At 40.5% G+C, this 26,776-nt stretch overlaps 1 protein-coding gene across 4 annotated transcripts in view; it reads left to right on the top strand.

The window, feature by feature from the left end:
* The window catches only part of adam22 (ADAM metallopeptidase domain 22), a 337,659-nt gene that overhangs the window by 156,238 nt on the left and 154,645 nt on the right, over positions 1-26,776 (top strand). For all 4 annotated transcript variants that reach the window (XM_059972204.1, XM_059972203.1, XM_059972205.1 and 1 more), the window contains exons 7-11: positions 6,583-6,652; positions 17,301-17,365; positions 17,917-17,991; positions 18,277-18,348; positions 20,371-20,537. In XM_059972204.1, the coding sequence (XP_059828187.1) occupies positions 6,583-6,652; positions 17,301-17,365; positions 17,917-17,991; positions 18,277-18,348; positions 20,371-20,537 (449 nt within the window). The remainder of the gene's footprint in view (positions 1-6,582; positions 6,653-17,300; positions 17,366-17,916; positions 17,992-18,276; positions 18,349-20,370; positions 20,538-26,776) is intronic.

Raw genomic sequence — 26,776 nt, 5'->3', positions numbered from 1 at the left:
AGCTTCTATAGGTATGTAAAAATGAAAACACTAGTGAGGATGAGAGAGAGAGAAGGAAGGATTAATATAGGGAAATAACAAAATGGCAAAGGAATTAAATAAGTGCTTCAGGCCTGTTTTAACAGAGGAAAGCACAAGCTCTTCCCTAATCTTGGGATCCAGTGTAAGCGAGGAAATACTAATAAATAACTGTTCATATTTATTTGTATGGATCATCCTGGTCGCCTTCTCTGGTTTCGATTTTCTTGTGTTCTTCATAACAAAGATGATCAAAATTCCACAAAGGTGGCCTAAAACCCTCAGGCATATTTGATCCTGGCAATTGATTTGTTTCTGTAAACATTTTAAGTGTGTTCACTTTTGATGTGATTACTCATTCATTTAAATGCCATTTCCTTTTGTTTGTTCTTTATGGTTTGCCTCTGTTATTCCATTCTGGACTGTCTCATTTCAGTAAGACAACCAGAGCTTTGGAGGAATCTTCTAGTGCATAGTGCACACAATGTAATTCCACCCCTGCTTTTCTGCTGAAAATAATGACCAAATTCAATTTTTGTTTTGATCGCTGATGATTTGAAATGCAGTCACAAATGGCACTTCTGTTGCACTGTTTTGTAAACTCCTACTCAGTCGATGCAGGAGAATTTTCACCCACAGCCTGGGCATTGTTCTATTTGAGTTCAGCTTTTCTTTTGAAAATACAAGACATTTCAGTAGAACTTAATGATTTTACAGATTTATTTTTAAACTGGTGATACGTGTGAAGTTCCAGTATAAATCCCACGCTGGCTTTTCTCACACACCTACATAAACAAAGTTGGAATGAGCATAGCAACTTAATTTCAAAAACGTTAGCTGTCCAGGTTCACGAGCAGGGCATTCATTCACAGGCTTTGTTTGCCTTTGAGCTTTAAGTGTCAGGCCTGGAAGCCTATCTTACGTGTTGAAGCAAATGCTCCTCTGTATTACCGAGTTTCATGAATCCGCAGACTCGGCACCAGTTACACTGTTTTAAACTCAGGCTGAGACGCCGGGGTTCACCTTTGCTGGTTTTGGCCTGAGATTTAGAATCACCTGGTATAATGGCCCTGTGTGTATTTATTTAGTTGTCTCACCTAAATTATTTTGTGGTTCACCCTGACAAATAAAGCCACTTCTGAGATCACGTTTCCTGTTGTGTTCTCTGGTCCAGAAGCTCTGTTACATGGTGCAACATTTCTCCGATATGGGATAGAATATTAGTAAAAGTAAACCCCGAGTTCAAATTTCAAAGTAAATTTATTATCAAAGTACATACTGTATATGTCACCATATACTACCCTGAGATTAATTTTCTGGTGGGAATTAACAGTAAATTTAAAGAAACACAGTAGAGTCAACGAAAAACTGTACACAAGGTGGACAAACAACCAATGTTTAAGAGACAACAAATTGTGCAAATACAAAAATAAACAAAAACAGACAAAAAATAAATAAACAAACAAACAAGCAATCAAGCAATAAATATTAAGAACATGAGATGAAGAGTCCTTGAAAGGGAGTCCATTGGTTGTGGGAGCATTTCAGTGTTGGGATAATGAAGTTATTCCCTCTGGTTCAAGAGCCTGATGATAACTTCTGTTGAAATTGGTAGCATGGGTCCTTGAATATGGATGCTGCTGTCCTGCGACAGTACTCCTTGCCGATGTGCTCAGTGGTGGGGAGTGCTTTACTCATGATGCTAAACCGACTTTTTGTAGGGCATCGGTGTTTCCTACCCAGCTGTGATGCCACTTGATTTATTATTATCACATATACTTGAAGTGCAATGAAAAAGTTTGTTTTTATGCAATCCATACAGGTTGTTTTATCACACCAGTGCATTGAGGTAGTGCTAGAATGTAGAATATGGTGTTTCAGTTGCAGAGCAGGCAGACAATGAAATGATGAGATAGACTGTGAAGTCCATCTCATTGCAAAAGGGGGCTGTCTAATATCAGTGGGTTGGAAGCTGTGTTTGATCCTGGTGGTATAGGTATATGCTTTCAACACAATGGACTTTGTCTACACTGTCCTTTCACATACTCCCAGACTCAGACACAGAGTGAAGTTCCCTTTACACTATCCCATCATCTACTTCATTTGCAGGCTCATTGTCATTGTCATTAGGTCGCACCTGGAATTTCCAGTTGGCAGACGATTTCTCTCCATGCTGCTCTGACATTTTAGGAAATCATGTACTCGGCAGGTCACAGCAGTGGTTTGCCTTTGCCTCCTGCTGGGTGAGTTTAGAGAGATCACCACCTCTTGCAGTGGATGACCAGGACGTCTAAGTGCCTTGTTGTGCTGTTAGCGCTCCACCAACGCCTGCTGGCCTGCCTTCTTGACCGTTGGACCATTAATTGGTCTCCTCTGCTCAATCTGCCAGGGCCAGACTTCACACGCTGGGATAGGGAGATCTCCTACCTCACCGAGGGTTGAAACCTTCACCTGGTTTGGTCCGTCTGCCGAGACGGTTTACCGGGGTGTGGCCACTGTGCGTTTTACAGCTACTTGGAACCACAAGTGAGAGCTGAGCACCAGGTGGGGACCAAAGGTGGATGAGCTGCCCTGAGAAAGGGCACGGCAGGCCTCCCCACCAGAGGTGCTACCCCTCCCTAGACAAACCCATTTGCAGGCTACGGATGTGCAAATAGACTTAATGGGATTACAAATAGAGTAGGTCACTCTTGTGGAAGCAAGTGGTACCACAAATGTGAAGCCAGATTCAGTATTTAAAGGGCACTTGTCAGGTATGAAGATGTGGTGTCTAACACAATAAAGTGCAAAAAATTAGGTTTCATGTGCTGTTGGTCTATTTTAGCCCATCCATCTTTCTATTGTGCTCCAAACATGAACATGTCTCTTTATATCCCAGTCGTGATGCATCTCAATCAATATTGACTAAGTGGCAGTCCTTAGCAAAACCATCTCTAATAACCAACTTGAGACCCATCCAAACTCAGTGTGCCACTACCACATTGAATATCCTCTTCATAATTAGTGAGACTCTCCTTCCTGGTTTCCATTTCCCTCTCACACCTGAAATAATATATCCCAAAACATTCAGCTGCTAGTCCTGTCCTTCCCTCAGCTACATTCCCATGATTGCAATAACATCATAATTCTACATGCTGATCCAAGCTCCAGGATCATCTGACTCATCTCTGAGAGCCTTTGGAGTTGAGCCTGCTAGCCCTCCATGCTCCCTAATATGTCTCTGTCTGCTCTGCCCACTGCACATGCTCGATTTATCTTCTACATTTTTCTCCCACCCTCTCCAGTTTTTCCAGCTACTATTTTGAATTATTATTATTCCCACTTATTATTCGAACATTTGCTTGAACCATGAATACATTTGCAAAGCATTACTGTATTCAAGGAGAATTCATATACTTCCTGTTAGCAAAAAGGCAGCAGTGATCACTTGGCTGAGGAATTAGAGGAACGGTATCCATAATCAAGGACCTCCACCATCCAGACCATGCTGTCTTCTTGCAGCTGCCATCAGAAGTGAGGTCAGGAGACATAAGTCCCACACAACCACATTCAGGAACAGTTCGACCATCAGGCTCCTGAACCAATGTGAATAACCTCAACTCTGAACTGATCTACAACCTATCAACAAACTTGCAAAGACTCTGCAAATCCTGTTCTCAGTATTATTTATTTATTTGCTTATTTATTATTTTATTTGCACAGTTCATCTTCTTTTGCACATTGGTGACATTGTCAGTCTTTGTGTGTCATGTTTCATTGATTCTATTGTATTTCTTTGTTCTGTGAATGCCTGCAAGAAAATGAATGTTTAGGTAGTATATGTATCGCCACATTCCTATACGTATATGTATCACCATATACTACCTTGACATTCATTTTCTTACAGGCATTCACAGAACGAAGAAATACAATAGAATCAATGAAACGTATAGATGAACTTTGAGATACCTAAGCAAATTGCAGAAGGGTGTAAGAGCAATAGTAGGGAGCATTTCATCTCTCTGGATATGGTCTGGGAGTGCCTTTTTGCATGGGGCAGAATTAGTTACGTGCATCCTAGAAAGTTTTTGAGATGAAATGCAGAGATTGACTAGACACAGGGTGGTACTTATACCCAAGGAAATGAAGTAGGATGGATGGTGGACATGTCAGTGGAAGAACACTTTGAAACAGTGACTATACTGTAATTTGGGACAGAAGATTGGCTGACCGGCAGAAGACAAAGTGTGTGAATGAAGGGGGCCTTTTCTGCTTGTCTGCTGGAGTTGTGGTGTTATGCAGGGGACTGATGTTAGATCCGCTACTTTTCACATTATGTTACTGATCTGGATGTCATGGGTCACATAAGAGTTGATAAACCCCCGGGACCCCCGGGTTGCTATGGGAACCAAGGGAAAGTTAGCTAAGACTTGGCAGAGGTTTTCTTCATCTTCGTTAGTCACAGCTGAGGCAACAGAAAACTGGAGGGTGGTTAAAAAGGGTAGCAGGGATAAACCTGATAACTACAGGCCATACATCAGTAATAGAGAAGTTGCTGAAGAAATTCTGAACGATGGGATAGGATATAGTTTCAAGTACCTGGGTGTCAAGATCTCTGAGGATCTAACCTATTCCCACCATATTGATGCAATAATAAAGAAGGCAAGACAGGAACTACATTAGAAGTTTGAAGAGATTTGTTATGTCATAAATACACCCGAAAACTTCCATAGATGTACCGTGGAGAGCAGTCTGATAGGCTGTGTCACTGTCTGGTATGGAGGGGCTACAGCACAGGACTGAAAGAAGCTGCAAAGGATTGTAAGTTTAGTCGGCTCCATCTTGGGTACCAGCCTACAAAAAAACCCAAGATATCTTGAAGAAGAAGTGTTTCAGAAAGGCAGCATCCATTATTAAGGACCTCCAGCACATGCCCTTTTCTCACTGTTATCATCAGGTAAGAGAGACAGAAGCCTGAAGGCACACACGCAGTGATTCAGGAATAGCTTCTTCCCCTCTGTCATCCGATTCCTAAATGGACATTAAACCCGTGAACCCTACCTCACTTTTAAAATATTTATTATTTGTTTTTCGCACGATTTTTAATCTATTCAATATACGTATACTGGAATTGATTGATTTATTATTATTTTATTATTATTCTTCTATATTATGTATTGCATTGAGCTGCTGCTGCTAAATTAACAATGCCGGTGATAATAAGCCTGATTCTGATTCTGATATTGTATGTACATTTGGAAAGGCAAGGGCTAATTAGAAATAACATGGCTTTGTGCAAGTGAAACTTGATTTGATTGATTTATTTGAGGAGCATTGATGTAGGTATAGAGTTGTCTATATGGACTTCAGTCGCCAATGGTAGGCCAGTCCAGAAGGTTAGGGTACATGGGTTCAAAGTGAGCTGGCTAATTGGATCCAACTTTAGGTTGGGGATAGGAGGCAAGAAGATAATGGCGGAAGATTGCTTTTGGGATTGGAAATCTGATCTGTTGTGTACCATAGGGATTGCTGCTGGGACCACTTCTGTGTGTGAAGTATATTATTGACAGATATAAGCAGAGGAGGTATGACTGGTATGTTTGTGGATGACACCAAAGTTAGTGTGGTGGAAAGGGAAAAGATTGTCTAAGGCTACAGCAGAAGATAGATCAAAAGGAAAGTTGGGAGGAGTGTTGACACATGGAATTTACTCCTGGTGACTGTGAGGCTTACATTTTGGGAAGTTTAAAAGGGATTGGACTTATATTTTACAGCAATGATATAGTGCTAAGGAATGTTGATGAATGGGGGAGGGGGGGATATAGGAGTTCAAGTTCTAGGTTTCCTGAAAATGGCAACAAAGTTAGAAAGGGCGGTGAAGAAGGCAAATGCCTTGCTTGCCTTTGTAGGCCAGGGCATTAAATACTATAAAAGTTAGGATATACAGTTGCAACTTTACAAAATACTTTTCACATTGTACTGGTTTTATTGTCTGTAATTCTGGTCACTAGGAAGGGTGTGTTTGTGCTGGAGAGAGGGTAGAGGAGATTTACCAGCAAGTTGTCTTGATTGTCTTTGAGCTATGGAGAAAGATCACTTTCCCTGGTGAGAATGTCTGATGGATGACCTTATAGAGGTATACAATTATGAAAGGAATGGATTGTGTAGATAGGCAGAATCTTCTTCCCATGATAGGGATATCAGCAACAAGTGGGAATGGTTTAAAGTGAGAGGAAAGGGTTTTAAGGAGGATTGATTGGTAAGTTACTTTTGCACAGTGTGATTGGTATTTGGAACACACTGTCAGAGACAGTGGAATTAGATGTTTCAGAGACATTTGAAAATGCACTTAAATAGTTAAGGCATTGGAGGGTAGAAACCTTATATGCAGGTAAATGGGCAAAGAAGTTGGTCTGGATTGTCTGAGGTCTCTGTTTCTCTGCTACACAAATCTATGACTGTATTTAAATTGTTAGCCTCCCATATCTATTTTTAGCCATTAACTAGCTTCCTGTTTACTTCCAATATTCCCAAAAAATTGTAAGGATTTAAATTCATTTCTGTGCCTTTTATTCCTCCCCACAGAATGAAACAGGGTCTCATTTAGTTTACCAGATTGCTGGTCATGATGATCCATTACTGCATCGACTTTCAGGTAAGATTATGGTGATATTTAATATAATTTGCAGTATTCATACTTTTCTAGGTACGTGTAAATTCAGTTCAGATGACATTTTTTAAAAAGTTACGATATATATGGAAAAGGTTGAAGAAAGTTCAGTGCATCACATTCTGTTATCATCTTGCACAGAGAATTGAGCTGTCTAGTGATGAAATCATGGGAGTGCTTGGAAGTGACATGGATTGCTCCTGGTTCTGGCAGATCTATAACAGCCTTAGTATTTGTCATTGCTTTTTATTCATCATGAAAGACAAAATTACCTTTTAATTTTTCATATTCTTAATTACAAGCTGAGATTCCTCACAGAGGATAGAAGCACTCAATTCTGAAATTCCTTTAGTGAATTTATACTTATTTCCTTCCTGGTTGTGGCTGACCATCAAAAATTGTGGGAATATGTGAGTGCATCAATAAATTATGAATGGGTGGTGAAAAGAGTTGGCGAAAAGTTTTCCGTTGAGCTTTGGACACAATAGTGTCTCTGAATCAACATGTTCTCTGAATGACAGGCTATAAGGGTATAAATTTGTGTTACTGAAGTCATAGAATTATAGATCACTGTAACAAAGATACAACGCCTTTGGCTCATCTGGTCCTTGCCAGCCTGGTCTTCTGCTTTGTCCCATTTACCTGCACCTGGACCTGAGCTGTTCATACCTCTCTCATCCATGTACCTACTCAAACTTCTCTTATGTGTTACAAATGACCTAGCACCCACCAGCTCAACTGGTAGCTTGTTCTGCACTTTCACCACCCTCTGAGGAAAAGAGATCCCCCTCCAATTCCCCTTAAATATCTCACTTTTCACTGTAAACCAATGACCCCTCATTGTAATCTTGCCCAACGTTAGGGGAAAATGCCTGCATTTACCCGATCCATTATCCCTTAAAATGTTGTATGCCTCCATGAGACTGCCTTTACAATTCTCCTCTATAATTGTATACCTCCATTGGTGATTGTCGGTCAAAGAAACGAGGAAACTAGACGGTCTTTTCCTCAAAGTATCTCCATGGAAATAATTTCTATTTGCTCTTTCTGAACTTACACGATTTTAAAGCTTTTGCCAAATCACCTCGTTGGTTTCTCAGCTGTAAAGAGCTCAAGCTTCTCCATATCATTGTCAGCTCTCATGCCTGAGCGAAATTTAGCACTTTTGCTTCAGTAAATTCGTTTGTAGAATGCAGGTATTACTGATAAGGTCACATTTACACCTCATTCTGTAGCTTCTCGAAAGTCTTCACACTTTGGGATTATTGATATTAAATCCATAGTAACATGATGTTGAGTGCAGTAGCCTGATTAGCATATGTTAATAAGATTTACCCTGACAGGCTTAAACCTACTGCATAATATCACAAGAGGGACAAATGAAAGTCTTGCTCCTCCAGGAAATCTCATCTCTTATTGGTATTCCCTAAAGAAAGAAGCCGTAAAATAATATTCAGCAAAAACCCTCAGTATAAATTATACTGAATCTGACCAGTTTTCTTCCAACACCACTCTCCTCCATCTGGTGGAAATGGTCCTCACCCTCAAGAATTTTGCTTTCAATTCCTCCACTTTCTCCAAACTCAAGGGCTCACATGGGCCCTGCTGTGCCTGCCTTTTAGTCGTTATGTTGAATAGTCCATGTTCCAGCCCTTTACTTTTTCTATCTATCACCTCCCAGTTTCTCACTCCCCCCAACCTATTTGTTTTTATCATCTATCACCTTCTAGTCTCTACTCTTTCCCCTCCCCAACACCTTATTGGGGTATTTCCCCCCTTCCTTTCCAGTCCCGATGAAGGGTCTTGGCCCAAATTTGTTTTTAAGGAAGTGGCAAGAGAGCATATGAAAAATAATATCAGTGTAAATTGTTTCAGCCAAAGGAAATTATCTTGACAAATTGAAGGCTTTTGAAGCTGCCATCAAAGAGTGCCAGTTGGAACCAGTGAATATCGAATGTGTGCATTTTGGAAAGTTATCTAATAGGATGCTACATGAAAGGCTGCACTTAAAATGAGGAATTGTGGCCATAAGTATCTAATGCTGTTCAAAGTTCATTTTCTTGCAGACATTCACAGTACATACAGGAAACACAGTAGAATCAATGAATTGAATTGACTTTACTTCTTACATCCTTCGCATACATGAGGAGTAACAAATCTTGATGTTACATCTCCATCTAAATGTGCAATCATAGTAATTTATAATAATTTATAATAAATAGAACAGTCAATGTAACATAGAATACATTCAGATGTGCATGAGTTAATCAGTCTGATGGCCTATTGGAAGAAGCTGTCCAGAAGTTGGTCCTGGTTTTTAAGCTGCAGTACTGTTTCCCAGATGGTAGCAACTGGAGTAGATTGTGGGTGGGGTGACACAGGTCCCCAGTGATCCTTTAGGCCCTTTTCTCACACCTGTCCTTGTAAATGTCCTGAATCATGGGAAGTTCACAACTACAGATACGCTGGGCTGTCCTCACCACTCTCCGCAGAGTCCTACAATTAAGGGAGGTACAGTTCCCATGCCAGGCAGTGATGCAGCCAGTCAGGATGCTCTCAATTGTGCCCCTGTAGAAAGTTCTTAGGATTTGGGGGCCCAAAATAAACTTCCTCAACCATCTGAGATGAAAGAGGCGCTGTTGTGCCTTTTTCGCCACACAGACCACGTGAAGTCCCCGGTGATGTGGAACTGAGGAACTTAAAGCTGTTTACCTTCTCAACCCCAGATCCATTGATGTCAATAGGGGTTAGCCCATCTGCATTCCTCCTGTATTCCACAACCAGCTCATTTGTTTTGACGACATAGGGGGATAGTCTGTTTTCTTGACACCACTGTGTCAGATAACTTCTTCGCTGTAGGCCGCCTCATTATTGTTTGAAATTAGGCCAATCAATGTGGTGTCATTGGCAAATTGAACTACTAGATTAAAGCTGTGGTTGGTGACACAGTCATGAGTATACAGGGGGTAAAGGAGGGAACATAGGGCATAGCCTTGAGAGGCTCCTGTGTTGAGAGTCAGAGGATTGGAGGTGAGGGAGTCCACTCTTACCACCTGCTGGCGATCTGACAGGAAGTCCAGGATCCAGCTACACAAGGCAGGGTCAAGGCCGAGGTCTTTGAGCTTCCTTTCGAGTCTGAATTGAACTATGGTGTTGAATGCTGAACTGTAGTCTAAGAACAACATTCTCACATAAGCATCCTTCTTCTCTAGATGTGTAAGGACGGTATGTAGAGCAGTGGCTATTGTGTTGTCTGTCGATCGGCTGTGTCCGTAGGCAGACTGTAGGGGGTCTGAAAGTCAATAGACAATAGGTGCAGGAGTAGGCCATTTGGCCCTTCTAGCCAAAACCACCATTCACTGTGATCATGGCTGATCATACACAATCAGTACCCCGTTCCTGCCCTCTCCCCATATCCCTTGACCCCGTTATCTATAAGAGCTCTATCTAACTCTCTCTTGAAAGCATCCAGAGACTTGGCCTCCACTGCCTTCTGGGGCAGAGCATTCCACATATCCACCACTCTCTGGGTGAAAATGTTTTTCCAATCTCTTAATAATCTTATATGTTTCAATCAGATCCCCTCTCATCCTTCTAAATTCCAGTGTATACAAGCCCAGTTGCTCCAATCTTTCAACATATGACAGTCTCACCATTCCGGGAATTAACCTTGTGAACCTACGCTGCACTCCTTCAATAGCAAGAATGTCCTTCCTCAAATTTGGAGACCAAATCTGCACACAGTACTCCAGGTGGGGTCTCACCAGGGCCCTGTACAGCTGCAGAAGGACCTCTTTACTCCTATACTCAATTCCTCTTGTTATAAAGGCCAGCATGCCATTAGCTTTCTTCACTGCCTGCTGTACCAGCAGGCTTGCTTTCATTGACTGATGTACAACAACACCTGGATCTTGTTGTACTTCCCCTTTTCCTAACTTGACTCCATTTAGATAGTAATGTGCCTTCCTGTTCTTGCCACCAAAGTGGATAACCTCACATTTATCCACAGTAAACTGTGTCTGCCATACATTCGCCCGCTCACCTAGCCTGTCCAAGTCACCCTGCATTCTCATAACAACCTCCTGACATTTCACACTGCCACCCAGCTTTGTGTCATCAGCAAATTTGCTAATGTTACTTTTAATCCCTTCATCTAAATCATTAATGTATATTGTTAACAGCTGCGGTCCCAGCACTGAACCTTGCGGTACCCCACTGGTCACAGCCTACCATTCCGAAAGGGACCCGTTAATCACTACTCTTTGTTTCTTGTCAGACCAGCCAATTTTTAATTCATGTCAGTACTCTGCCCCCAATACCATGTGCCCTAATTTTGCCCACTAATCTCCTATGTGGGACTTTATCAAAAGCTTTCTGGAAGTCCAGGTACACTACATCCACTGGCTCTCCCTTGTCCATTTTCATAGTTACATCCTCAAAAAAGATTAGTCAAGCATGATTTTCCCTTTGTAAATCCATGCTGACTCAGACTGATCCTTCTACTGCTATCTAAATGTTTCGTAATTTCCTCTTTTATAATTGACTCCAAGTCTGCCTCCAACAGGACAAACAGCGAATATGCAAAAGGCAACAATCTGTGTGAATGTAAAAAGAAAAAAAAATTAATAATAATAAATAAGCAATACATATTGAGAACATGAGATGAAGAGTCAATGAAAGTGAGTCCATAGGATTGCTTAAAACAGTGATTCCCAACAGGGATGGTTATGCGCCCTCAGGGGGCATTAGGGAAAATAGAAATCATTGGGGGGTGTTCAAGATTCTTGGGGGGTGGTGGTAAGCGGCACCCTAACTAGAGGCATGAGACCTGGCCGACCATTAGTAAAGCAGCACTTCAAACAAAAAAGGATGAGGCAAAGGAACACAGGAAGAACCATACTTCTGCAGGTACTGAGCACTGGTCATCACAGTGCATCTGAAACACAGCAACTTCATCCGACCTTACCGACCAAACAGGCATTATTGGGAATGCAGAAATTAGCAACCATGCTGCCTAACAGTTCCCCTTGACTTGTGACATGGAATGAGTTCATCAGGTTTACTGTTGGTAAATCAAGTACACAGGGCAGACCTACGGAAAACTGGTAATGCAACAAAACAGCACTGGTCGGAATCAGATGGTGAATTAGAGCCAATCAGTGAACCTGCCAACCCCAAGGGTTCCTCTTGAGGTGTTCAAACCAATCTCGGCTTCCAGTTTGTGGTTAAGAACCATCACTGGGGATTATGAGACCTCACATGATTGGTTAATCGCACTAACTGGAATAGTATAAAGATAGTTTGTTGAACACTAGCTCTATCCCAATGAAATTCAGATTTCAATTTGAATCCTTGGCAATGTAATTTAAGCTATTGTAATCATCTTCATCTTCACCTCGCCATTCCTTTGTGTGCCACTACCATCATTCCATCTGTGACAACTTGCTGCTGTTGTCAACATCCAATAGGCGTTCCCAGTTTGTATTAAATTATTTTAATTTAGCCCCATTAATGATAGATAAATACATACAGTGCAATCTCTATGAGTCTGAAGACGAAGCCTTGAATTCTAATCCTGCTAAGAAATAGAAACTACAGAAAGTGCGTCAGTGTAATGTTACATACCTGGAGTACCGTTTTATTCCACTCCTGTCAGATCAGTAACACCCCATGTGTCTTCTTTATAATACTGTACTGTCTGATGAAGCCATGAAACCATCATGATTTCAGGAACGCTTCCATAAAAGATACCCTGAAAAGGCTACTTATGGTATTACTCAGTTCCAGAAGATGAAAGAAGCACTTGAAAAGTGTTGCACACTCAAGTAATTTGCTAAGAAAGCTAAAAATGACCTTGATAGCGGTCTCATAGCTTCTTATAAAATTTCCAAAATAATAGCAAAGTGTGGAAAATCTCATACAATTGGTGGAAGATTAATAACACCTGCTGTATCAGAAGTGCTCACCACTGTTCTCAAAATAGATACCAGAATTTTAAAATCAATTCCTCTGAGTAATAACTCTGTAGCTCATCATATTAATGAAATGAGTGAAGACATTGAGTATCAACTATGCTCAGAGCCACAAAATACAGAATTGTCACAGATGAATCAACTGTGACACAATGAGGCATTGCTAAAGGCATGTATGGTTTATCAAAAATGGAAAAGTTTTTGAAGATACTGTCTTTAGTAAAAAGTTAAAAACAAATATCAACAGTGAATCAATCCACGATGAGCTCAAAAGGTATATCGAGGGTAAAAGTATTCCAACTAGGGACATGATTTCTTGTGCAACAGATGGAGCACCATATATGACAGGTCACCATGCTGGTTTAGCGGCATTTATGAAAAAAGTAATTCCAAGTCTGTTTGCAATCCATTGTGTAATTTATCATCAAGATCTCGCAGACAAAAACTTGAACCAGTAACTTTTTCCAAGCATGACATAATATTGGTTATCAACAAAATTAAAGCCATCTGTTAAATGGCAGAATATTTTACTAGTTATGCCAAGATTACAGTAAAGAGCTTGAATGCTTGCTTATTCACACTGAAGCGCATTGGCTGTTCAGAGGCTGCTGCTTAAAACATTTCTTTAATCTTTTTGACACTGTGGTTGAATTTTTGCTCAAACTCAACAAGAGCTTGGGAAACAAGAATGAACTTCTACATGGAGATGTGACAAGCCTAGCCGATCTGTATGACAGAATCAACCTTTTACAATGAAACTACAGTGTAAGAATTTCAATTTAATCCACTTTAATTGGAAAATTGGAAGTCTATAAACAGAACACCAGGAGAAGAATGGTCTCACAGTTTCCCTATGTGGAAAATATGGTACTTTCTTTCATAGATGATGATTTGCAAGAGTACTGCTTACACCTGAAGTCACTGAGGAAGGGTTTTCAGAGTTGATTCAAGGATTTGAACGATCTGGAAATGCTGGACTGTGTAATTAACCCATTTCTTTGCAAGGTGGAAGAACAGGAGAGAACTTGCTAGAAAAAAAAAATCAAATTTCAGCAAGATGCAGAAGCAAAATGGCTTTTAAAAATGTTGGATTTTGTGGTATGTGGCTGTACTTGTATTACAAAGCCTTTTGGTCTTTGGAGAAGAACCAAACCACTCTTTATTAACATAAGACCATAAGACATACAAACAGAATTAGTCCATATAGCCCATCGAGTCTGCTCTGCCATTCAATCATAGCTGATCCTTTTTTTCCTTCCTCAACTCCAGTTCATGACCTTCTCCCTGTAACCTTTGATGCCATGTCCAGTCAAGAACCTATCAATCTCTGCCTTAAATACACCTTATGACCTAGCCTCCATAGCTGCATCTGGCAACAAATTCCACAAATTCACTGCCCTTAGGCTAAAGAAATTTCCCTGCATCTCTGTTTGGTTAGGGTGGCTCTCTATCCTGAGGTTGTGCCCTCTTATCCTAGACTCTCCACCTTTCCACATCTACTCTGCCTTTCAGCATTCGAAAGGTTTCAATGAGATCCACCTCATCCTTCTGAATTCCAGTGAATACAGACCCAGAGCCAGCAAATTTTCCTTGTATGATAACCCTTTCATTCCTGTAATCATCCTTATGAACCTCCTCTGGACTCTCTCCAATGCCAGCGTATCTTTTCTAAAAGTTGAGGAGCCCAAAACTATTCATAATACTCAAGGTGAGGCCAGTGCCTGATAAAGGCTCAGCATCATATCCCTGCTCTTGTATTCTAGACCTCTTGAAATGAATGCTAACATGGCATTTGTGTTCCTCAAAACTGACTCAACCTGCAAGTTAACCTTTAGGATACTCTGCACAAGAACTCCCAAGTCCCTGTGTATCTCAGATTTTTGGATTTTCTCCCTGCTTAGAAAATAGTCACAAATTTATTTCTACTACTAAAGTGAATGATGATGTATTTGGTGGTAATTAGGTCTTTTATAGTTTCTTTTTAAGGAAGGTGATCAGTACTGCAGGTAATTTTTATGACTCAGATGAAAGGATGGTATGTAAAGTATTTAAGTCTGCTGACAACACTAAAGTAATGGAAGAATGAACAGTGAGGAGGGCTCAGCGGCTGCAAATGGAAATAAACAGATTAATTGAATGGTAAGACAAAATCAGAATCAGGTTTATTATCACTGAAGTATGTTCATGAAATTTCCTGTTTTGTAGCAACAGCGTAGTGCAAAAATTACTATAAGATACAAAGAATTAAATAAGTAATGCAAAAGAGTAAGAGTGAAAATAGTTTATAGACCATTCAGAAATCTAATGGTGTAGTGGAAGAAGCTGTTCCTAAAAGGTTGAGTGTGTGTCTGCAGGCTCCTGTAATTTTGCCATGTTTGTAGTATTGAGAAGAGTGCATGTCCCAGATGGTGAGGGTCTTTGATGTTTGACACCTTCTTGACACTGCCTTTTGAGGATATCCTTGCTGATGAAGATGGTTGTACCCTTGATGGGGCTGACTGAATTCACAACCCTGTGCAGCCTCTTTCTATCCTTGCATTGGAGTCCTTATGCCAGGCATTGATCCAATTAGTCAGCATGCTCTCTAATATTCATCTGTAGAAACTGTGGTGATGTATTAAATCTCCTCAAACTCTTAATGAAGTATAACTGCTGTCATATCTTCTTCATGATTGCCTCAACATGTTGGGCCCTAGATAGATCCTCTGAGATGTTGATTCCCATCTTTTCCACTGCCGACCCCTCAATGAGCTCTGGATTGTGTTTTCCCAACTTCCTTATCCTGAAGTCCATAATCCCTTCCTTGGTCATGCTGATGCAGTTGCAGAGTGCAGCGATGTTGTAATGCAATTCAGCCAATTGATCTACCACATCCTGCACACCACCTTGTCAGTGTCTGAGACTCTGCCAGCAATGGTGATATCATCAGCAAATTTAAAGTTGGCCTTTGAGCTGTGAACGTTATACAAAGATAGATGGAGTATCATGAGGGGAAATATGAGGTTGTTCAATTTGGTAAGAAGGATAGGGAAAAATGATGCTTTTCAAATAATGAGAACTGAGCAAGTGCAGATGTTCTGATAAAATTATTTGCTACCAAGCATAATATGCAGGATATTATCAGAGACATACAGTAAGGAGTTAGGAAAGCAATGGAATATGAGAGAATTGGTGTATAGGGATAAGGGAACCACACAGTGTAGTGTTTGTCTCCTTTGCTGAGGAAGTATGTACTTCTTTTGGAGGCTAGACATTGCAGATCCTCCAAATCGGATCCTGGCCAGAGGCAGTTTTGTGAAGAGAGAGGGAACAAGAGGTATCCATATTCACTTGTTCAGAAGAATAAGAGAAGTTCTTATTGGAAGAAAACCCAAGACTCTGAGAGGACTTCATGAATGATTGGAGATTTTAAAAATAAAGTTAATGGTTCACCGAGTAATTGGAAGCTAAGGATTTTATCATTCAGGACATGAGGACTAATTTGAGACTAAAAGTTGTTCACTGAGCTGTAAACATTAAAAAAAATGTTCTTTGTAGAGTGTCAGATTCTCAGTTGTTCAGGGATGACACCAGCTAAATCGAGGTATATGGGGATCCAACAGGAGAATGTCCCTTAGCAGAGGATCATAACTTCTTCTGGGTGCTACTGATCCTGTTGGATTCACAGTTTCTTTGTGGAAGTCCTGAAGTCAAGCACTAGTGTGGGGTTTCTGCTGGCAGATGACTTGTGAAGGCCACTAAGATGGTGCAGAGGATTCACACATTTCCCAGCTGACAGGCTGAGAGTGTGCCTCCCAAGCCTGTGCAATATTTAATCTGCTGCATATAAAGAATCTCTGTTGAAATAAATGCAGAGAGAAAGCCGCCTAGGTAACAGTAGGTGAACTTTTGCACGTGATTCAGTTTGGGTATATTAAATGTATTGTTGTTTTTAAAGTCAGGGCACGTCTTTATTTACTTTTTAAATATTTAATGCAATTTATCTCATTAATATGCAAATAACTTTGTCTTTGTGTAAATTAAAGGAATTCATAAACTTTCCATAATGCTGAGAGTTCGACAGCCATGAAACCGGTTGGCATGGACTGACTGTTAAAACCATTTTGTCAATGGGCTGGCATAGTCTTTGTCCTGCATTATTTTGGAGCTGGGCAGCAGCAGAGGAAGATCTTGCCCAGGGCTTCACCAGACGAACTGACAGCTGGCAGATTAGCATTGAAGATCTTCTGCATTTACTGCAGAACAAATAGACCACCTTGCATTCCTATGGTCTTTTCTGTTTGCAGAGGGTGTATCAGAATCAGATTGATGACCACTGACTTGTATGTCATTTTGCAGTGCACAGTGCAATGATATAAAATTACTATAAATTATCTTAAGAACATAAAACTGAGAGCGAAATAAGACTATTCAGTCACAGCTGATTTTCCCCCTCTCAATTCCATTCTGCTGCCTTTCCCCTGTAACCTTTAATACTGTACAAAAAGCAAACAAAAATTGGTACTGTTCATAGACCATTCAGAAATCTCATGGAGAAGCTGTATCTGAATTGTTGAATGTGGGTCTTCATGGCCAGCAGTTTGAAAAGTTGGCACTGGCATTTGTGTAACTGTTCACACTGTTGTTTAATTACCTGAGTTAATATTGTACATATCTTTCAGAGAAGCCAGGAAGAAGTGATTTTGTCCAAGCTGGGAATTCTATCCTATTAAGGAAGAAAAGACAGGTGTGTTCAACATTTTTCGAATCTCAAATTGATGAAATGTACAGTAAATTATAGAAAATAATAGTTTTTAATTTATACACGAATGTTGTTCATTTTATGTTTTTTAACCATACAATTAGATCATTGGATTATATAGAAAAATATAAAGAATTCTGTGTCACATTCAGCAGAGTACTCAGCATTTGTAAATGAATTATGGGTGGAATAGGTCACTGGGCCGATTTTCCTGAATTTTGTCTCTAGGAGCACAGATTCCTCCAACTTCAAAACTTAGTAAGAGGCTGAAGACAAATCTTGCAGAACTTTTGCCTCTATTGCTCTATTCCAGGATTGTCTGGACTTCCCAATGGGCACTGGTAGGTTGTTCCTACAAGTGGGCCTTATCCAGCTGATCAATATTGAAGAGACAGTGGGGATCTTTCTGGCTGTTTGCCTCATATCATTGGCCAAAGAAGACCTAACACAGAGTTATATTGTAAATTGTTTTAAGTGAGACTAGTAGAGGTATATAATATGGTTTATTAATTAACCGATTTTGTTTCTTGTTGCAGATACACCGAGTTCGGCGGAACGTTCACGATGAGACAAAGTACATTGAACTGATGGTTGTTAATGATCATTTTATGGTAAAGGCCACAATCAATATGAACCAATGATATTTGATCTTTGAGATGATTTAGAGAAAACATAATAATTAGCAGTAATACAGCTTTCTACAAGCCAAAGGACATAGGGTATGTTAGTCTTCAATACAAGAGGATATAAGCACAGCAGTAGGGAAGTTTCATTGCAGCTAAACAACTTGCCTGTGACATTGAGGAATCACTGAAGCTGTTTTAGCCAGTTTTGGTAGAGAAGTGGTACTTAAGTGCTTGAATCATTAACAGTTTTATTCTTCTTTCTTTTCATAGTTTAAAAAATATCGTTTATCTGTGGGACTCACGAACAACTTTGTAAAGTTAATCGTGAACTTAGCGGATATGGTAAGTTCCAGATCTTGTTATCTTTGAGCAAAGAACCAAAGCTGAAATGGTGTAAAATGAAGGCTAATTGTTTCATTTTAACTATAATAAACAGCATCCAGTTTTCCTTGTTGCCTGCATCATGTTTATTTTTCCATTTGGTGCAAGGGGAAGAAAAAAATGGTCAAAAATCTTAAGCTCACTTCTATTAAATCAGTATTATTCAGACTCAATTTATCCTATAATTCAAATCTAACAATTCAACTAAAATGAGACAAATATATTTTGCTCTGCTGATAGTAGGTACCCAAATTAAGGGATTATATACATTTTTGATACTTGTAAAATCTATCATTTGCAATCTAAAAATAAGCATGAGCCAATACTCTAGCATAGTGGAAGTTCTTTAATTATGTAGATGTATGTACAGTATGAAAATTAACAGAATAAGCATTTACAAACACTCCTCAAAATTTTCTAAGTCTCAGAGAGAATTCTTTGCTTTATCGCATTTATTATGAGTTTGTGTAACTTTGTAACCCAGATGGTTAAACAATGCATTTAGTAGTTGAATATCAAAAAATGCAGGACCTGAAAAGAATGGTAGAAGAAATTAGAAGGCCAGGCAATATCTCTGAAGAGAAAAATAGAGTTTATTTTTTAGGTTAATGACTTTGCTTGGAGTAAACATCTAACTTGTTGCACGCAGACAGAGTGCTGAACCAAGATAAAAGGAGCTGGAACATGTTAGCAATTACCTTCTCCCATAAATGCCAGGAAATCCAAGACTCTGAATACTGAAGTCCTAAACCTGCTGGCTGAGTTCTGGGTTGCTGCTGACATTGAGTGTAATTTGCTGAATTCTCAGTATCTTATACTAGGAATCTGACTGCTGAACCTGGCATAGTAACAGCAAACGTATGCATTTGCATGAAGAAGATTGGCAGTGAGAGAGATTTGTTAATACTGTATAAGATAAATTCATTTTAAAAATTATTTATGTTTGATTTAACGATTTTAATTACTTAAGTTAAACTTCGGGTGATGTAAATGTTTTAATCTTTTTTATTATTGCTTTGAATTGTCTCCTCATTGTTTTATTGGCTGAGGATGTACATATCTACAGTTAGAAGCTCTTTGTTGACCTCTTCACCTGTATGTTGAAATGGGTAATTTCGACTTGCTAGAGGTCAGATAGTGCAGGGTTGGACCTCCTGCTTTGCAACTGGACTTATTACTGCCCCATCGAGTTGGGGCAGGGGGGCTAGATGATTTTGCATCACCTTCATGTAATGTGGTCCCATTCATTAGAATGGGCTAGCTGTTTTTAATTGAAAAGACCAATGCTTCTGCTTCTGTATTTGAATTAATATTTTAAAAAAATTATGTCTGAAATATGTTTAACATACATTTGGTTTTTACTTGCCTTTTTTATTAAAAAATTGCTTAAATACTTCTAAACCCATTTGAAATGTAGTTCTACTAACTGTTTAAGGACTATTAAAAATGCCTTTAAGAGTTGCAACTTTTCAAAAGGCCATCAGGGTTACATATAAAGGCAAAGCTAATTTTCCACAGACAGGCTGTCCTGTGTTTCAGTACAGCCACAACAACAAGACCTAGAGGAAGTACTTGCAACCTTGGAGTTAGCACGAGCAAGGGTGAGCAGTGGGTTACACTGAATCTGGTCCTATTGTTTCCATATGTCTCTGAACATCAGGGTTATTATGTAATAGAACATTTAGGGATGGTGAATACATTTTGGACTTGTCATGTGGATGCCGTAAGCAAATTAGGTCAAATTCAGTCCCATTTAGTTGCTGATGAAGTAACAAGTGAATAATCCAGAGAGATCAGCAGAAAATCAACTGTGTCAGTATTTTATGTTGGACTCAAACTTTGCATTGTGAATTACAGTTTATTTTCTTCCAGTATATTAGTGAATCTACATTGTATTGTTGAATGGAACTGCACCGAATGTGACAGAATATCATGAGCTAAAATTGGTGATGCTTTAATTTTATATTTCATTCTTTTCATTAGATTTTCAAGCATCAGATTAACACCCGAATTGTACTGGTTGCTATGGAAACCTGGTCAGTTGACAATAAGTTGACCATTGACGTAAACCCTCAGGTAACTCTCCGAGAGTTTATGAAATACCGAAGAGATTTCATCAAAGAGAAGAGTGATATCATTCAGCTATTTTCGTAAGTTGTTTGTTGGAATCATTTCTTAGATTATGGGCCAGTATTGAAGTAAAAATCCTTCCTCTGGTTTTAAGAGGTATATTTCTAAGCAATCTCAATTTTAAAGTAGGAATCATTGATCAGTAGTTGAATGATGATGTCATTCAGATCATTATAATTTAATTGGAGTCTGTTTTAACACAGTAATTGCAATCACTTTAAAGTTGATTTCATTTTGGTTTTGTGACCGTGCACTAAACTGGGAGCTGATCTAATGGCTTTTTATCTTGGCATCAGCAAAAGGTCATCTTATTAGCAGAAAGAGGTCTCCAAGAAAATAGCCCAAAATATCTTAAAGGCTTTAAGATGGCTAGGTTCATTGGAGCAACTGATTGGGCTTTTGCCTAGACTGAAGTGTGGATTTATGAGGGACTCTGGTACAAGACTGAGATTGATGCCGTTCTAGTGTTACTGACATATTGCAGGCAGCAAACGAGCTGCATAGAACCTAGCAAATGAAGCACTTTGGAGAGACATGGAGACTTGTACAAGCTAGAATTGAGTAGCTGTTTAACTGTAAGAGATGCCCCAGAATGTTGTTACAAATGAATTAGAGGAGGCAACTGAAGGTGAGAAAGTGGGTTTTAAATGCTTTGTGACATGAGTTCTAGGGAGTGGGTCCGAGGTAATGGGATACATGAGTTACTCCTTTTGGACGATTGAACAATGTGGGAATATGTACAGTATATACTGTAGCTGAGAACAAATAAATTAATCGAATGGTAAGGGCTTCAGGATGAGAGTATATGCCATCTTGAGGCCAAATGTACAAGGCATGATTCCACGGTAGCCACTGGGAAGGGAGATAACCTAACTGAGGAGAGCTTTAATCCTGCTTTCTGAGAATCACTGGGTGTGGTCTGGATCGTGGTGGGAATGTGCTGTCTTGTTGAAGGAAACTAGGTCTTGTCCAATAATTCACACCAAACAGGTTTACCATGCAATTCTTGCACCGTGGTTCAATATAGTCTTATGTCACTAGGTAAAGTTGTATTTGATCTATACTCTAGCTTTCTGAAAATACACGGGGCATCAGGGGATCACAGCAGTTAGCGCAATGTTATTACAGCATCAGTTTGATTCCCACCGCTGTCTCTAAGGAGTTTGTATGTTCTCCCCATGCCCATGTGGGTTTCCTCTGGGTGCTCTGGGTTCCTCCCACATTCCAAAGATGTATAGTTAGGGTTAGTGTGTTGCTAAGCTGGGGCCGGAAATGTGGCAGGTTGCTCACACAGTCCTCTCTGCTTTGATTTGACACAAAACGACATATTTCACTGTCTGTTTTGATGTACAATTGACAAACAAAGATAATCTTTCTCTTTTAATCTTTATCCCTGAATGTAATTAGTTTGATTTTGATACTGCCCAGATGTTTTAGATTTGAAAAATGATGGCTTCCCAGATCCTCTAGTCATTTTCCATTTATTGCATAACCACATGCTGGTAATTCTTGTAATCACCACAACATTGCTAAATATATTTAAGAACATAAGATCATAAGAAATAGGAGCAGGAGTAGGCCATTTGGCCCATTGAGCCTGCTTCACCATTCGATAAGATCATGGCTGATCTGGCATGGACTCATCTCCACCTACCTGCCTTTTCCCCATGACCCTTAATTTCCCTACTATGCAAAAATCTCTCCAACCTTGTCTTAAATATATCTGCTGAGATAGCTTTCACTCCTTCATTGGGCAGAGAATTCCACAGATTCACCACTCTCTGGAAAAAGCAGTTTTCATCATCTCCATCCTAAATCGACTCCCCTGAATTTTAAGGCTTTGTCCCGTAGTTCTAGTCTCACAGCCTGGCAGCTTCAGGAAAAGTGCCAGGAGCAACATCAAGACCTGTTTATGGCCTTTGTTGACCTCTCCAAAGCATTCGACACTATGCAAAGAGAGCTCTTATGGGATGTTCTCCTCAGGTTTGGCTGTCCCAATTAATTTGTTAACATCCTCTGCCAGTTCCATGATGGAATGACTGCTTGGGTCATAGGAGGACAAGAGTATGCACAGGGGTGAGGCAGGGGTGTGTGGTAGCGCCAGTGCTGTTTAACATCTTCCTCCTGTGTGTTACCAAGCTTCTCCACAACGAGATTGAGGGTAGCAGCGCTGTGGCAAAGGACGTCAGATTAGATGGCAACCTCTTTAACATCAGGAGGCTCCACACAACCACCAAACTCCATAGAGAGCAGGTCCTGGAGCTGCAGTATGCAGATGACTGTGCTCTTGTGGCCCATACTCTGGAGGATCTTCAGACTGTCCTTGCTGTGGCGGTGAGAGCATGCAGCAGGATGGGCCGGACTGTCAATACCACCAAGACAGAAGTGGTTTGCCAATGGAGTACTAGTGTCCCACCCACCCAACCTGCCTTCACTGTTGGTGATGAAAAGCTGTCAGTAGTGCCATCTTCAAGTATCTGGGGAGCATTCTCTCTGAGGATAGCGGCATTGACAACGACATCCAGAGCCGCATTAAACAGGCATCAGCTGCCTTTGGGAGACTTCAGCGTAGAGTCTTTCAGAACAGGAGCCTTCATCCCTCCACAAAGGTTGCTGTATACCAAGCGGTCTGTGTCACCACCCTCCTTTATGGCTGTGAAGCTTGGGTAACCGACAGCCACCACATCAAGGCCTTGGAGCACTTCCACATGAGCTGCCTTCAGCGCATTCTGGGAATTACCTGGCGTGAGTGGGTGCCTCACACTGAAATACTTGTAAAAACCAACTGCAGAAGTATTGAGGCCGTGGTCACCCAGCATCAGCTGCAGTGGCTGAGGCAAGTGATAAGGATGCCCCCATGTCAGCTACCCCGCAGAGTGTTACACGGCCAGCTACATCATGGTCAACGCTCAGCTGGAGGGCCGAAGAAGCGCTATAAGGATCAGATGAAGAATGCTTTAAGGAAATGCAAGATCAGGCCTGAGGACCTGGAGGATGTTGCTGCTGACCGTAACACTTGATGACAGCTCTGTAGGGATGGGGTTCGTATTCTGGAGATGGAAAGAACAATCAGAAAAGACAGCAAAAGAGAGCCAAGAGAAATGCAGCCATGGTTGCCATCATTACCACTGTTACCACCACCACAACCGCATATACATGTCCCACCTACAATAGAGTTTGTGGGTCCAGGATAGGACTGTATAGTTATCAAAGATCTCACCGTTAAAGGAGTGGATGTCATCATCTGATTCCAATGGACAACTGAAGAAAAGAGAGTCTCACCTACCAGTGGAAACAATTTTCCTGCCTCTATCTTATCTACCCCTTTCATAATTTTATATGTTTCTGTAAGATCTGTTTTCATCCTTCTGAATTCCAGTGAGTACAATCCCAGGTGCTTCAATCTCTCCTCATAGTCTAACCCCTTCATCTCTGGAATCAACCCAGTGAACCTCCTCTGTACTGCCTCCAAAGCCAGTATATCCTTCCTCAAGTAAGGAGACCAGAACTGCAAGCAGTACTTCAGGTGCGGCCTCACCAGTACCCTTTACAGTTGCAGCATAACCTCCCTGCTCTTAACTTCAATCCCTCTAGCAATGGCCAACTTTCCATTTCTCTTCTAGATAGTCTGTTGCACCTGCAAACCAACCTTCTGTGATTCATGCACAAGCACTCCCAAGTCCCTCTGCACAACAGCATTTTTACCATTTATATAATAATCTGCTCTTTCATTTTTCCTTCCAAAGTGAATGACCTCGCATTTACCAACATTGTACTCCATCTGCCAGAACCATGCCCACTCACTTAACCTATCTATATCTCTGTGTAGACTCTCCATATCGTCTGCACAATTTGCTTTTCCACTCAGTTTAGTATCATCAGCAAATTTAGATACACTACACTCAGTCCCCTCTTCCAGATCATTAATATATATTGTGAACAGTTGTGATCCCAGTACCAACCCCAGTGACACACCACTCACCACTGATTGCCAACCAGAGTAACACTCTCTGCTTTCTATTAGTTAACTAATCCTCTATCCATGCTAATACATCACCCCAACTCTAAGCATCCTTACCTTATGGGTAAGTCTTTTAGGTGGCACCTTATTGAATGCTTTCCAGAGATCCGTTAAGTAATATTTATCTGTTCCCCTCTATCCACTGTACTTGTTATATCCTCAAGTAACTCCAGTAAGTTTGTCAAACACAATCTGTCTTTGCTGAATCCATGCTGCGTCTGACTGATGGATCCATTTCTTTCCAGATGCCTTGCTATTTCTTCTTCAAGCATTTTCCCAACTACAGATGTTAAGCTATCTGGCCTTTAGTTACCTGCCTTTTGCCTACATCCTTTTTTTGAACCGCGTCGTGACATTCACCGTCTTCCAATCCACTGGGACCTGCCCAGAGTCCAGAGAAATTTGGTAAATCATCACCAAAGTTTCAACTATAACTTTTGCCATTTCTTTCAGTACCTGGCATGCATTCCATCAGGACCAGGGGACTTATCTATCTTCAGACCCATGAGTTTGCTGAGCAGTACCTCTTTAATGATAGCTATTGTATTGAGGTCTTCATCTCCCATCGCATCAATAACATCTCTCTTTGTCATGTTAAATGAGTCCTCCACCCTGAAGTCCAACACAAAATAGTCATTCAATGCCTCGGCCATTTCCTCATTACCCAATATCAATTCCCCTTCTTCATCCTCCAAGGGACCTACATTCACTTTAGCCATCCTTTTCTGCTTTATTAATTACTAAAACTTTTATTATCCATTTTTATATTTTGTGCTAGTTTATTTTCATAATCTAGCTTCCCTTTCTTTATTGTTCTCTTAGTGGTACTTTGTTGCTTTTTAAAGTTTTCCAATCTTCCAGTTTTCCACTACTCTTGACGACTTCGTATGCATGAGCTTTAAATTTGACATCTTCTTTTATTTCCTTAGTTATCCAAGGCTGGGATCTCCCTGCCCTACTGTCTTTGCTTTTAACTGGAATATTATTTTGTTGAGCACCATGAAAAATCTCTTTAAAGTCTTCCACTGTTCCTCAACTGTCTCACCATAGAGTTTATGTTCCCAGTCCAATTCCTCCCTCAGCCCATTGTAGTCTCCATTGTTTAGGCATAATACACTGGTGTTAGATTGAACTGTTGCACCCTCTATTTGTATGAGAAATTCATTCATACTCTTTCCAAGAGGATCCCTAACAACAAGATCACTAATTTTAACTGTCTCATTGCACAGGAACAGATCTAAGATAGCACGTTCCCTTGTAGGTTCAGTAACATGCTGTTCAAGAAAGCCATCACGGATGCATTTTATGAAGTCCTCCTCAAGACCGACTTGATTCACCCAATCTGTGCGCAAGTTAAAGTCCCCCATGATAACTGCTGTTCCATTCTTACATGCCTCAGATATTTCTATGTTTATTGCCTGTGTCACTGTAATGTTATTATTTGGTGGCCGATAGGCAACTCCCACCTATGATTTTTTTTTCGGTAGGACCATAAGACATAAGAGCAGAATTAGGCCATCTGGCCTGTCAAGTCTGCTCAACCATTTACCATGGCTGATCTATTTATTTTCTCCTCTTAAACTCCAGTTCCTGGCTTTCTCCCCATAACCTTTGATTCCATGTCTTATCAAGAACCTATCAATTTCAGCCTTAAATACACCCAACAACCTGGCCTCCACAGCTGTATGTGGCAACGAATTCCACAAATTTACCACCCTTTGGCTAAAGAAATTTCTCAGCATCTCTGTTTTGAATGGATGCCCCTCTATCCTAAAGCTGTACCCTCTTGTCCTAGATTCTCCCACCATGGGAAACATCCTTTCCACATCTACTCTGTCAAGGCCTTTCAATGTTTGAAAGGTTTCAATGAGATCCTCCATCGTCCTTTTGAATTCCAGTGAGTACAGACCCAGAGCCATCAAACGTTCCTTGTATGATAACCCTTTCATTCCTGGAATCACCCTTGTGAACCTCCTCTGGACCCTCTCCAATGCCAGCACATTGTTTGTAAGATGAGGGGCCCAAAACTATTCACAATACTCAAGGTGAGGCCTCACCAGTGCCTGATAAAGCCTCAACATCACATCCTTGCTCTTGTATTTCTAGACCTCTTGAAATGAATGCCAACATGGATTTGCCTTCCTCACCACCGACTCAACCTGCAAGTCAACCTTTAGTGTTTTCTGCATGGGGACTCCCAAGTCCCTGTGCATCTCAGATTCCTGGATTTTCTCCCTG

The sequence above is a fragment of the Hypanus sabinus genome, chromosome 6 (assembly GCF_030144855.1).
Source record: "Hypanus sabinus isolate sHypSab1 chromosome 6, sHypSab1.hap1, whole genome shotgun sequence".
Lineage (NCBI taxonomy): Eukaryota > Metazoa > Chordata > Chondrichthyes > Myliobatiformes > Dasyatidae > Hypanus > Hypanus sabinus.
This window is presented reverse-complemented; position numbering and strand designations above follow the sequence as displayed.